This window comes from Colias croceus, chromosome Z (assembly GCF_905220415.1).
Source record: "Colias croceus chromosome Z, ilColCroc2.1".
In the NCBI taxonomy this organism is placed as follows: Eukaryota; Metazoa; Arthropoda; class Insecta; order Lepidoptera; family Pieridae; genus Colias; species Colias croceus.
The window spans coordinates 12,787,400-12,801,838 of record NC_059568.1 but is presented as its reverse complement, the minus strand read 5'-3'; the positions used below and the strand labels follow the sequence as shown (position 1 = coordinate 12,801,838).

At 33.4% G+C, this 14,439-nt stretch overlaps 1 protein-coding gene across 1 annotated transcript in view; it reads left to right on the top strand.

Moving 5' to 3' along the window:
* The window catches only part of LOC123704925, a 40,048-nt gene extending 30,112 nt beyond the window's left edge, over positions 1–9,936 (top strand). The window contains exons 9-11 of the mRNA XM_045653426.1: positions 5,103–5,201; positions 5,847–6,020; positions 6,801–9,936. Coding sequence (XP_045509382.1) covers positions 5,103–5,201; positions 5,847–6,020; positions 6,801–7,097 — 570 coding nt within the window. The 3' untranslated portion in view covers positions 7,098–9,936. The remainder of the gene's footprint in view (positions 1–5,102; positions 5,202–5,846; positions 6,021–6,800) is intronic.
* The last annotated feature ends 4,503 nt before the right edge of the window (positions 9,937–14,439 follow it).

The following is a 14,439-nucleotide window of genomic DNA, read 5'->3' as shown; positions in this document are numbered from 1 at the left end:
TAAACGCTACAGAACGGACACTCTCCGCCTCCCGCCAAAATTAAACACTTACCTCACCCCGCACGATCAGACATGTTTTGGTACCCATTTCCCCGCAAGGACGATACCAACGACGTCTTAGACGAAACGCAACGAAGATTGACAACATTAATCAAATTGACTTAAAGTAATTTTATTATTTTGGATTTGTGATTATCGTTTTTCGTAGAAAATGGTTAAATATTGTGCTGTTTACGGATGTATTTCATCAGAAAAAACGCGAATTTTTTTTTACGCTAGTCACAAATGTGCCAACCATAAAGCGTTAACACACACATTTGCAGTCTCTACAGTGTGACTGTCAAAACAATAATTTTGTATGGAGTGTCCGGGGTGTGTTGAAACTATAAAAATTATGCCATTTAAGTAACTTGGGAAGAGAAACATAGTTTAAAGAATGTAAGTTGTATAATGTTAATTTTGTAACAGCGCCATCTATGAGATTTCGTAAAAATCAAATCAATTTACATGTTAACACTACTGAATACACTGTTGAAAATTAATAATTTAAATATAATCATGTTATTTATTTAACTCTTTAACCCATATCTTCCCTTCCCTATAAGGTATATTTCGTGTAAATAATAAATATACTACATTTTTTTAAAGAGAGGGTAGATGTTTATTATTTTAAGTAAAACTAAACACCATTATCTACAGTAAATAATCTAATATTGATTGTGTTCATTAGTTACAATTTTAAAAATCTTCGTGTTTTATAAATTTACCGCCCGCGGCTTCGCCCGCTTTGTCTAAAACCTAATAAATTATATACTAAAACCTTGCTCTGGAATTAGTCTATCTATTTAAAAAACCGCATCAAAATCCGTTGAGTAGTTTTAAAGATTTAAGCATACAAAGGGACATAGGGACAGAGAAATCGACTTTTGACTATTGAATGCCATAAAACCAAAAATATCAAATGCAATCTTCGTGTTTTGTGAATTTTCACCATCATGCGTTCCCACTAAAGGTAAGTTGTTACATACAGGTATTTATTTTTTTATAATGATAGCAATTCATGTTTTTTGTTGGTATTATATTACAATTTTAGAATGAAATAATAAAATGATGAATTGATGAATTCTTTTATATATGACTTTTACACGATTTTGAGGTGCATTGGGAACAGTAGTTTTTGATAAAATTTTATTTTTTATAGATTTCCATTTATTTTTGATTTTTTTATTTACAGATTCAATGCTCATAAAATTATATCGCCTTTGGAAGACAATTTCTGCTGACAATTTTACAACACCACTTGAAAATTGATGATTTGGTGATAAAGATAGTGGCAGCGAGGATTAAGTGGAAATATTAGTAATCATCCGCTTCGTTAATTTTTGACTGAAGTTAATGTCCAACGTCCAATGGTTCAATCATTGATCAATATCAATAATAGTGTTAATCATAATGGTTCAATCATTGGAAGTATCTCGGGAAATTTTGGAGGATATTTTTCAGGAAGGAGAGGAGGGGCAGCCAGCCACATATCAAACTACTACGTTTTAGTACCGAAAAAATGTTATTGCCAAATGAAACGTAAATTTTGCACTCACAACTGTACAAGTAATGTTTTTATTTTGACTTTGCGGTTATCTGATTATAATATTTATCGTTATGGCTATCGAGGTACCGACCGTACTGGGATCAGAGTACATGATATACAGTTCATCATCCAGGATTGCTAAGAGCATTTTCACACTGAAAAAGATGTTTTCTTTGAATCGTAGTTGCTTCATTTATTTATTTTTAATCATTTTACATAACTAATATGTTTTATATTTTATAAATATATCATTTTCATTATTTATAAATAAAATGGATCCGACATAACTTTGTTGTGTATCATTTCTCTATTAATAACCTATAGGCATATTTTCCGAGCGCCCCATTTAAGTTGCGGTCCTGAAATTATAAAAAATTTATGTATACTTTTGCCAAATATGTATAAGCTCATTGCTCAAGCTCATTTTTACATAAAAATAACAAAAACTAAACTACTAAATAAAATAAATTATGTAACGATTTTATAAGAAAACACAGTATATTTATTAGGAGACGGTGATCTCTTCCAGGCAAAAGATATTCATCAGCTCAATAAAATTGAATAGTATGTTGTTAGTTATTCTTTAGATTCACAATTGTAATGAGCATTTCCGCATGCAAGTTATTTCAAGTAGTATCGTAGTTTAGATATATCATAGTTTTGACACATTAAAGTTCCAACAAAACCCTCAAATGCTTGAGCAGAGTTGAGCAAGATAATTTGAAAAATGTGCCGCGTTAAGTATTATAGAAAAGGTTAGTTCGTTGGTAATTATTATTTCTTCTTCATTTACATGTTGTTAGTAAAAATAAACTTTGACTAACAGTCAAAGTATATTTTAACTAATACTACTTAATACTAACTATTATACTTATGTTCAGTATTTATCTGTATTATTATTGCTTGGTAATTAATATATTTTCATGTCGTATACCTAATTATAAACATAAGTTTGATGTGTTATTAGCTGGATTTATTGAAGTGAAAACTTCTTTAGCGGCGTTGGGTATAAAATCTAAAACTCGCGTCAGGAGTTCAGGACACGTGACCATCGAAAAAGCGTAAGACCGATGTTTTTTTTTTAGCCCTTATATTCCATGCGTAAGTCAGATACCATTCCAAAATATCAAACATGCTGAACGTTAATAATCAAGTATTCACTTCTGCCGGCACTACCGGAGTGCAACCCGTCTTTTTTTTACACACTCACAGACATAATATTTTATGTTAAAATCATATTAATATTTTTTCACAATTAAAAATATTTCCTTTTTTCTGATGGTGTTCGCATTGAATTAAAGGGCGCTGTCGTTCACAAAAAGTGATGTTATGAGGACCATATTCGGTCCTCATATCATCAAAAATCTGTGCGAAAACAATAAACACTTGTGAGGCCCTCACGGCAGTCACGGATGAATTCTACACATACCCGTGGCCCTGTCGTTGATGCGGCTCTACGGAACACAGTGGGGTTTTGGTCGGTAGGAATCCGACATAACCCACGGCCTCTTCCCCGGAGGCCGTGGGTATCTATGCAAGATTTCCCCACTATAAAAAAAAGGCCCTCACGGCAGATCGGGGCGGTCTGACGCGAAGTGGGGACAGCGTTGTCACTGTATCGCTTTTGCCACGCTGCGCTGTTCAACAGACTTATTCGATAGTTCAGTTTTGTGTTAAGACCGCTGTGACAACCAACCCGTGAGACAAACAAACCCGGTTTCCCCTATTATCCCGTTAGACCGAAACCCTCACTGAGAGGGAATTACGTCTCACTACTGATCACTACAGTCATATTTTATCTCGAGAATCTGAAACTTTACTCAATATGAAGACCGTTTGACAAATGATAGGGTGCATCATAATATTATTCGATCTCTTGAAGATGAACATGAGCATAAGCAATGACTAGAGTAGGGACGCGAATATTACAATTATTTGAGACAAGAACGATTAATATTTGTTTAATGAAAGATTAAGAATTGAAATTATTCGGTCTCTGAAAACGGACGAATTGCGAGAGGCCCGTCTTACTGCAGACGATTTCGTCATAGTCTTGATGACTTAGAGGTAAACAATCTACGAATTCGGTGGTGTGGTCCGACAAATATAAAAGTGGGTTTGCTTATAACCTCACAATTTATTACAGATCATCTTCTGTATAGGCGATATTAACGAAGTATGTTCTTTGCATGCTTTACATGCTTTAAAGTGGAGTAAGGAGACGGCTTTCGTTTGAAGATACACCGGAACCTTTGAAATCACTACTTTTAGAGGAACATACTGTGCAATCTAAACTGTTATTAGACAATATTCGCTCTTATAGTAGTGCGTTTCAAATGATCCTTTGGTGCTCAATAATTATCAGAAGGTCCTTTCATGCTTACTTTTAAGATACAAGGTCAAGTTTACCATTTGATAGGATCCCTTTTGCCTGAAGGCCAACCTAAGTTTGTTTAACCCGTTGACCACCGAGCGGCCCACTGAGACCACGACACAATAGATTTTCTGTTGTGTCTGTGATTCCGGGGGCTGAGGCATTAAATATATTTTGTATTCGACTACAACGAATAGTGGAATACAAGAAATCAATATTTCTCAAATTTAAAACTGAACTCATTTCACAATTTTAGAACAGGTTAATTCGTATGTATGCAGTTTTAAATCGACATTAGAAGCTTTTCCTCAAGATGGTGATATCGGCACTCAGGAACTCCCTGGACGTGTTATAACGCCCAGGCCACAGTATTACAATTTTTCCTACCGTAGAGCAACGAATGTATTTTCGCATAGCAACGGAGGGGAACTCGGACGCGGGCCACGTAGGTACCACAAACATGCTTAGTTTGTGGTACCGAGCGCGAAAGAAAGTCATCGTGTTTTTAGTAAAGTTCCTATGTATACTGACGTAATTTAATACTTAGGTACATATTCTATAATGGTGCGCTCAAACTGTCAATCTACATTTAATTTAGATTATTATTTGAAATACTAAGTACTGTAGAATTTAAATCACATTCATTCATGTTGTCTTTAGATTTTAAGATTTTTTTATCAGTGTTCAATTTTAATGTAGTTAAATTTTATAAGAGACAATAATTAAGAACATTCAAAAATAAAGTGTCACGTATTTTTTTTAAACGACGAATGACGAAAAACGACGTAATCGCGGACGAAGTCGCGGGCAACAGCTAGTCCCTAAATAAAATCGATCAGTGAAACAGATGTATGAATAATATCTGCCTCTTACCCCACTTGGGGACACGGGACTTCACTAATTTTAATTTAAAAAAGATATCTAGATCCAAAAAGTATATATTATTACTAGCTTACCGCCCACGGCTTCGCTCGCTTTCTCTAAAACGATTTGAAATATAAACTATCCTATCTCTCAAGTTGGATCGAACTGCACATGGTGTGCGAATTTTATTATAATAGGTTAGTGGTTTATGAGTCCATTGAGGACAAACATTGTGACACGAGATTTATATATATATTAAGATATTATTATTTTTAGGATTATTTGGAGCGCATCGGAATGGACAGTACGAAGATATTGTGCGCGCTCTGCAACTGGGCTGTACCCATTGTTAAAATGGAGTACCATTTGAGAAAGGTTTGCTTTTTTATTTATTTATAAAAACAATATTAACAAAACTTATTAATTTATTATAAAAGAAAATATAACACAGAAGGCGGCATTATCACTTAACTGATTTTTTCCAGGCAACCAACAGAAATAAACAATTTTTTTTGTTGTTTGTTACTATATTTTGACAAAATGAAGCAAATTGAGCCCATTGATATTTAATAGTAAAGTTCTTTATTTTATTTGTTTGTCCATAATATGTTTTCATAATAATGTAGGAATTAAATGTTTTATTTGCTAAGTAATGTGTGGTCACAATATAGCTAAGCTAAGGTTCTACACTACACCTTCTTATTCTTACAACTACCCTCGTTTTTTGTCATTAAAAACCAACACAAGTTAATAATTCTTGTATCTAATACAAAGTGATAAAATATAACACTACTAGCTGTGCTTCGCGGTTTCATCCGCATGGCTCCGCTTCTGTCGGTCTTAGCGTAATGGTATGTAGCCTATAGCCTTCCTCGATAAAAGGACTATCTGACACGGAAAGAATGTTTCAAATCGGACCAGTAGTTCCTGAGATAAGCGCGTTCAAACAAACAAACTCTTCAGCTTTATTATAGTAGTAAGTCCACAAAAAATCTTATTAAACTAAAAAAAATATTTTAGGAGCACGCAGACCAAATACTAAAACAGAATAAATCTGAATGGAATATAACCTACACATTGGGAAGTCTTGTATCAGATTCGATGTGGCATAGCAAAGTGATAGAGTACAATTCGTCTTTATACGTGTTAAGTGCTAAGTATGAAGATCCGGACTGTTTTATGGTCACTTTGTCGGTAAGTATTTTCATTTTCTTGCATTGAGCTATTATTACTACGTATGGAGGAGACACCACGAAGAAAATCTGTGCGTGGCGCGGGGCGGCTAGTGAGTCAAATGGCGCCCGCCATAAATTTTGCTCGAACCAAGTTTTAAAAATGATTATCTAGTTAATTACCGATGAAAAGTTATTTCTTGGCACTTTGTCGCATTACTTGAATTACTAGTGCAATATCGTAACACACTCGAGGGCATATTTGATGAGTTTCATGGTTTTTTTGCTATAAAGAAAACAAGACATGAACACGACCATCGCGCTAAAGCGACTGAGTGCAGTTTGGCCATATGGCTTATGTTGAGCGGAACATAAGTGATGTAGGCGGTGTCAACTCCATATGTATATCTCAATGTTTTTTTTGGTACTTTTTTCATAGTAATTTTTTGATGAACTTTTGTGATTCTGTACCAATTTTTTGGTTTAAATGAATTTTTATGGTGATTTTTTTGTTAATTTAATCTTATTTTTCGCTGAGATTCTTTTATGTGGAAGAGATATGAAATCGATGCGACGTGGTTGTTGAATTACAAACCGAATAATAACTTTTTTGTAACAAAAATTACTTAGTTTTTTAAGTAATAACTATTTACTATTGTAATAATATGATATTTTATCAGCATTTTATCGTATCTATCCCTTATCATCGAAGTTTCTAAAATATACATCATTTTTTTTTCCAAATTATTTTTCTTTTTTTTTTGTAATTTGAATTTAAATAACAAATAAAAATCTTTTACAGTCACCATCACCGAACATAATAACAAATACAGGTTCAATTACCATTTACAACAAAGTGACCGGAGAACCACACACATGGCAAGGTGATATAGAGCCTGTACCCCCAAACTTGCCATATAATAACCATTTAAATTGCCTCAAATTGAACCTGGCAAAACTAGATTTATTGCCCAATAGCGCTAACTTGAAGTTAGTTAAAAGGGAATTAGTTATGGAGTCGACAAGCAAAGTTGTTGTAGGCCAACCTGAATTGAACGATATACACATTATTTTGTTTGTTAGATTATTGGATTTTTAGTAATTATAGTTTTTTTATTAAACCTGGCAACACTAGCCTTCTAACTTGTAATTAGTTAAATTAATAGGGTACTTTAAAAGTTGCCAAGTAAAGTTTAACCTGAATTAAACGATATACTTATTATTTAGTTTGTCATATTTTTTAATTTTCACTTATTATAATTATTTTTTAGATAAAAACCTACATTTATTGCGCTTGTCATATGTATGGAAATTCATAAAACCGTTCATAGCTAGACTGACCGTACGCACGCGTAGTTCCATACAATATGACAAGCACAATGACGTACGCACCGATGGTCGGTGAAGCTCTGCAACCGGCCTAAGGCATGTTTTTTAGGTATTTTTATTTTGATAAGAGTGCTTTTCAACGACATAATATTGTAATATGTTGTTAAAAGTAAGTTCTATTTTGAAAAGATAAATTAATATCATAAAAGTTGGATACTCATGATCTCAATATAATTGTTTAAAAATAAAGTACTTAGCACAAAAAATACGGGTGTAAGTATTAATTAATTCGCGAATGCCGTATCGTATTCGCTTCGCTCGCTCTCCGCCTATGTTTTTGTTATATAATTTATGAAGCTACTTTTGAATATGCATGCATTTTTTAGGTTTATATACATTGAAATGTATATTTGTTTTTTTTTAGTTTTAGAAAAGTAGAAAATTTAAGTTATAATTAAATTCCTCATAGGGAAGTGTAGTATGGCTCAATTTATTTAATCTCTCCATCTCTTTCTGGCATACTGAAATGTCTTTTACTAGAGAGAGATGCACTATTTTACGAGTCTTAATCGATGTAACAACGTTAATAAGCTATCTCGTTTTGGTTATGAACATTTCCATTTGATGGAAAGAGAAAGAAGTACATTCTTTTGTCAAATATAATATGTATTTATTTGAAACTTAATTTAAGCTGCTATAAATTTGCGATTAGAGCCAGCGCGCACGAGCAACTTTGTCTCCGCAACTATTTTGTCTCTCCCATCAATTTGTATGGGGAGTTGCGTCGCTAACTCGCTACGTGCGCGCACTTTCATACTAGCCCATGGGTGGGAGAGACAAAATAGTTGCGGAGACAAAATTGCTCGTGCGCGCGGGCTCTTATAGTTTATATTTCTTTACTGAGAAAAGAGAAGAAACATCGAATTTAATCAGTTAAAATTCGAAAAAATGTGTTTATTCTCTGAAGTTTCATTTATTACACTTGAGTAACTATACGTATATATTTTTTATAAATTTAAGTAGTAGTTTTACTGTAGTAAAAATCAACAAATACATTTTTTGGTCCGTAAATGTATGCTAATTCAAATAATTTTTATTAAGAAGTTTAAAAAGTTGATTTTTTATTAATTTTATAATCTCGTTGATTTTTCTAGAAGATTTAATCAGTAGGATGAGCGTATAATATCAGGACTTATTTTCAGTTTGAAGGGGTTTTAAGTTATTATTTTTCGTAGTTAGCTTGGTCGACGCTTATCTTTTTTTTTTGTTGTGAGATTTTTTTGATTATTTTTAGATTTAATTTATAAACAAAATATGCATCTTAAATTGTGACCATATTTGAGTATGGTTACAATTTAAGGTATCGCACGTATCTATCTCGTTTTGGTTATGAACATTTCCATTTGATGGAAAGAGAAAGAAGTACATTCTTTTGTTAAATACATATAATACGTTTTTATTTGAAACTTAAGTTAAGCTGCTATAATTTTGTGATTAAAGTTTATATTTTTTTACTGAGAAAAGAGAGAAACATCGAATTTAATCAGTTAAAATTCGAAAAAATGTGTTTATTCTCTGAAGTTTCATTGATTACACTTGAGTAACTATACATATATATTTTTTTATAAATTTAATTAATTTAATTTAAGTAGAAGTTTTACTGTAGTAAAACTCAACAAATACATTTTTCTGGTCCGTAAATGTATGCTAATTCAAATTATTTTTATTAAGAAGCTTAAAAAGTTGTTTTTTTATTAATTTTATAATCTCGTTGATTTTTCTAGAAGATTTAATCAGTAGGATGAGCGTATATCAGGACTTATTTTCAATTTGAAGGGGTTTTAAGTTATTATTTTTCGTAGCTTGGTTGACGCTCATCTTTGTTTTTTTTTTTTGTAGTGTGATTTTTTTTTTATTTTTAGATTTAATTTATAAACAAAATATGTACCTTAAATTGTGACCATATTTGAGTATGGTCCCAATTTTAATATAAAGTTGTTTTAAACTACTTATAACACATGTTTTTCAAAACCAGTGTTTATTATTTGAATGTTGCTATAATTATATTTGAAAATGTTGATATTTATTGTTAAATTTGGAAGATATCAAATTATACTTGTAAGTATAATTATAACAACATATTATTTACATTTGTATATCAATCATTTGAAAGACTGCAGGAGTATTTTCATTATTAAAGTAAAGCACATCTTAGACCGGCTACTTACCTACCCGCAGCTGGGGCAATATTGGAATTGGACCCTTAATTGGCCCCTTAATTGCGACGTTTATAGGCAACAGGGGCAATTTAGAGAACAACTGAAATTGCTCCGACCGCTGACCAAACGAGTTTGTTCCAATATTGCCCCTGAGGCAGGTACGTGGTACGTTTTTCTATTTACCTCTAATTAATCAGATTTAAATTAAAATCTCTTGCAGATCTTTGATTGTTTTGTAATTTAATTAAATTTTTTTCAAATTATTTTTAGTTATTTTGATAAAAGGTTAGAAACACAATTCTGTGTGCCATAACTTTACAGTATTTGCATGTGATCTCTTTAGGTATGTAATAACTTTTTGATACCATCAATTAAATTTCTTGTATGTTTTATGTTGTTTTATTAAAAAAATAATTAAAATAGTCTAACTATTTTATTTATTCACTTATGATAATAATCAATACTGCCTTACTTCTTTGCTTACTTGTGGCTTACTTCCTATTTGGACTACGTTTAAAAAATGTACGCAATACAAACTAATTTCCACATTTAAAAAGATGACATATTTTACATTTACGCCCTTATGTCCCTGTTTATGCCCGAAGTTATGCCACAGAATACATAATAGTAGCTAAACGCTACAGAACGGACACTCTCCGCCTCCCACCAAAATTAAACACTTACCTCACCCCGCACGATCAGACATGTTATGGTACCCATTTCCCCGCAAGGACGATACCAACGACGTCTTTAGACGAAACGCAACGAAGATTGACAACATTAATCAAATTGACTTAAAGCAATTTTATTATTTTGGATTTGTGATTATCGTTTTTCGTAGAAGTTAGTTAGATATTGTGCTGTTTACGGATGTATTTCATCAGAAAAACGCGAATTTTTTTTTACGCTAGTCACAAATGTGCCAACCATAAAGAGTTTACACACACATTTGCAGTCTCTACAGTGTGACTGTCAAAACTATAATTTTGTATGGAGTGTCCGGGGTGTGGTTATGCAGTAGATTGTCTCCTTGAACCTATATTTTGGTTTGTGGATAATTTTTCTGGAAGTTTGGGAAAGGTATTTATCCCCTTGTCTGTTATAAAATCTTTAGAAGAACGATGTCAAAAAAATCGCATCTGTGGACCCCGCTCCTGGAGCTTGATTATACCGTGACGTACCTTCTGTCGTATTTTTTACAATTGTATATCGTAAACTATATCTTTCCTACTCAAACTAACACAAAATATCAACAGAAGAACAAGGATGGCATACATCCACATGTTTACATAACAAAAACGTAGCTACGAGCGTCTCTAGCGCTTTAAAAAGTTACCGTCCAACGTCTCGATTTCGCGCGCAGCGCCGACAGCGTCATTGGGTTTAGTCATCGATTTTAGGAATGTTTTACAAAGGTTTCATATGTCTTTTATTGTTTTAACGATTCGTAAATGAACACTATGCTTTATCATGACATCTGTCATCAAATAAATGTAACAGAATTCATCCTGTCAGGTATCCAAAGTTCAAGAGGTACTTTTTTCAAGTGCTTTTTTTGTTGTTTCATTTCTCGTAACATAAAAACTTCTTACAGCCAAAACTCTTTTGTAGTCAAGTATAAGAACCGAACTTTAATATAAGTTAATAACCTAAACCACTTGGATTGAAGAATAATTAACGGTCCCTATTTTTTGCCCGGCGCTCGGCCGCTCGGAATGGCTAATGTTTTTGTAAGCCTTGTATTTTAAAAAAAATGTATAGGAATGAATGGTTTTTATTATTTAATGAGTTTGTATATGTATTATTGTAAATACAATAAAACCTTTTTGTATGAATAATTATTTATTTATTTATTTTTAACGAGTTTTGTACAATGAACTAAAAAAAATTGCTCACCCTGATTTCAAGCTAGAATTACTTATTTATTGCAAAGTAATTTATGACTAAGATATCTTTTATATATTAGCTTGTTTCATAACGATTCGAACGATATTAGTTATACAAAGTAGCTCCCTACAAAATTTTAGAGATATCGTCATTGTTTATAACTCGCACGGTTTCGCGCTGACCACGCAGAATGGCCTTCACAGATGCGCGAAACCGTGCAAAATGGCCGCCACAGCTGAAGGGTTATAGTCGAGCCAATTTAATAGGCAACATTTGACGTCTATCAATTTTATCTTCGAAGAGAGGTAACCTGCTTAAAAACATCGATTATTGTGTGTGTATTAATCGATACGGATTTGAAACATTTGTCAATCGAATTTATTAATTTATGATGATTTTTATTCACAAGTAATCAATGCATTCGATTCTAGATGTCAGATTTCGATTTTTAGAGTAACGTCTCTAGTATTTAAAAAGAAAAAAGGTTTATTGACACAAAATTGTAGCGACGTCAGTTCTTCAATTCAGAAATTGTTTATTATGTTTAGGATGGTTTATCAGTAAAATGAAATCTTAAAATTACTTGTATCGGTCATTATTATTATAAATATGTAATCGTAATTGTAAAAAGTTAAGCAAATGTGCAGTTCTAACAAAACGAAATATCATGTTATTCTATGTCGTCGTTACTGGGTTACGTTATTGAATTTTGTTGAACTGTCAAATGTTGCCTATTAAAATGGCTCTACTATAGGTATTTATTTGAATTAACGGCGTAAACATCAAATGAAAACGTCACAATTTCGCTACAAGATTGAAGAGTCAATTAACACATGAGTTGTAAATAATTATACTAAATAAATTCTGGATTTTATACAAAAATGGAGGTACAAAGACCCAAAATACCTAAAGATGGACCGGGACCGAGAGGCGCACCTGATTGTTATTATGTAAGTCATTTAATCTGCAATTCTTAATAATTTATTTTCACGTAAGATTCGATTTATATCAGACGAGCGAATGCTCATTCTAACCCCACTATGCCCAATTATTTTAGTATGCAATGTTGTCATACTGAACAATTACACTAAAAGATCACGAAAGAATGCTCTAGTTCTAGCTCTGTTTATAAATTCACTCGTTACCTTTACTCGTTTTGGGCATGGTGGGATATAACGAGCTGAGGGTTAGAAGGGACCAGCCCCCCTAGACAAGTGGCTTTCTGTTAGCGTAAAGTTTGATAGAATAGATTGTGAATGTATGAGATTGACGTAAGCTGGAGATACGTTTATCTACAAAAGATTTGATTGAATTAATCTATTCTCCTTGACAGTGATAGAATTGAGTGCCCGATAGTCAACACACATTCTATCACTGCCATCCTTCTTTTTAACTAAAATGATAGGGCTGGCGTAATCAGACTGAGACTCCCGAATTACCCGGGATCTTAATCCCCTTACTGAGCAAATCGTTGACAATGTCACGAACTCTTTTCTTTTCATCTACTGAAAGCTTGTAAGGACGATAATTTATTGGGGTAGTGGAAGTTAATCGAATTTCCATGCTGCCTGTATTTATGGTGGAGGTTGCAGTGCCCGAGATAAATAAATCTGAAAATTCGTTAATTATCGCAAGTAATTTATCCCTATCTAAACCAATTAATGGGGTCCTGACAATCCCATCATCCACCGTGAGCACATGCTGCACAGTCGACACACTATCGTACCTCACAAGCCGCTGTTCACCATTAGCTCTAATGTATGTCAAACCCTTACGATTCAACACATCGGTGCCAATCAAAATGGGTGCATTTATGCACTCAGAAGGAACCACAAATAAATCTATTTCTAATGAGACTTCAGGAAATTCTATAACTGTCGTGACTAGGGAAGTCGACTCAATTTCTTGGCTTCCAATTCCACGCATTAAACGATAAGTTGGCGTTCTATTAAAATTAAAACATTTCAGTACTGATTCTGAAATTAATGAAATATCTGAACCGCTATCGATCAAAACGTCAACTGGTACTTTTTGAACAACCGCTGATATTACGTTACTTTGTTTGGGATCGATTCTAAGCAAAAATTTACTTCATTGATTTTTTTACCATTACCGTCAGAACGCTGTTTTTGAAAACATGAATTTATCAAGTGTCCGTTACGCCTACAAAATGTGCAATATTTAACCGATCTACTTACTCTGGTTATCGCTTGACGCAATTGTAATTGGAGATGGCTTCGCGAAACTGTCAGCCTGAGTAGAAGTTGTAGGGTCAGCTCTAAGCCTTTTAGGACAATGCCATTTCTTATGCCCTGATTTTCCGCAGGTGCGGCAAATATTTTTGTAATTATCAAGCCTAGAAACCACGCGTTTTCGCGTGTAAGTACGTAGGTACGTACGAACTACTAGAAGGACGAACAGTATTGTTGTATTGACGGGAATCGTATCTAGGTTTTACATATACAGATAAAAATTCAATCAAATCTTTTGAGGGTAATTTAGCATTAGTGGCCGCGGCTTTTATTTGTGGATCACTGATGCCGCGAATAACAATGGCGGTTTTCAGCTCATCGGATAAACCTTTAACAATATTAAGACGTAGCAAAGATTTACGCGCGTATTCCGCATAAGTAAAAAACTTATAAGAGTTTGTACTCATTACATCATATAACACAGAAGCCGTGTCAACGTTACGCGAACATAACGATCTAAATTCTAGTTTAAAATTACTCCACGATCGATCATTCGTAACCCAATCGTTTAACCACAACTTTGCGTCCCCCTTTAAACAACTACCTATCCTTCCAAGGCATTCGTGATCGTCCCAGTTATTCAAAAGCCGGGCACGGTCGACCTCGTTACACCAAACATCGAAGTCGTGTACATTCGGATCAAAAGGCGATATATAAAAGTTATGAGACTTTGCTTTGAACAATGCGGTCAATGCCCCAACAATACTGCTCCCCTCATCCTTCGCTCCACTGGTATTCGTATCCAGTGTATGTG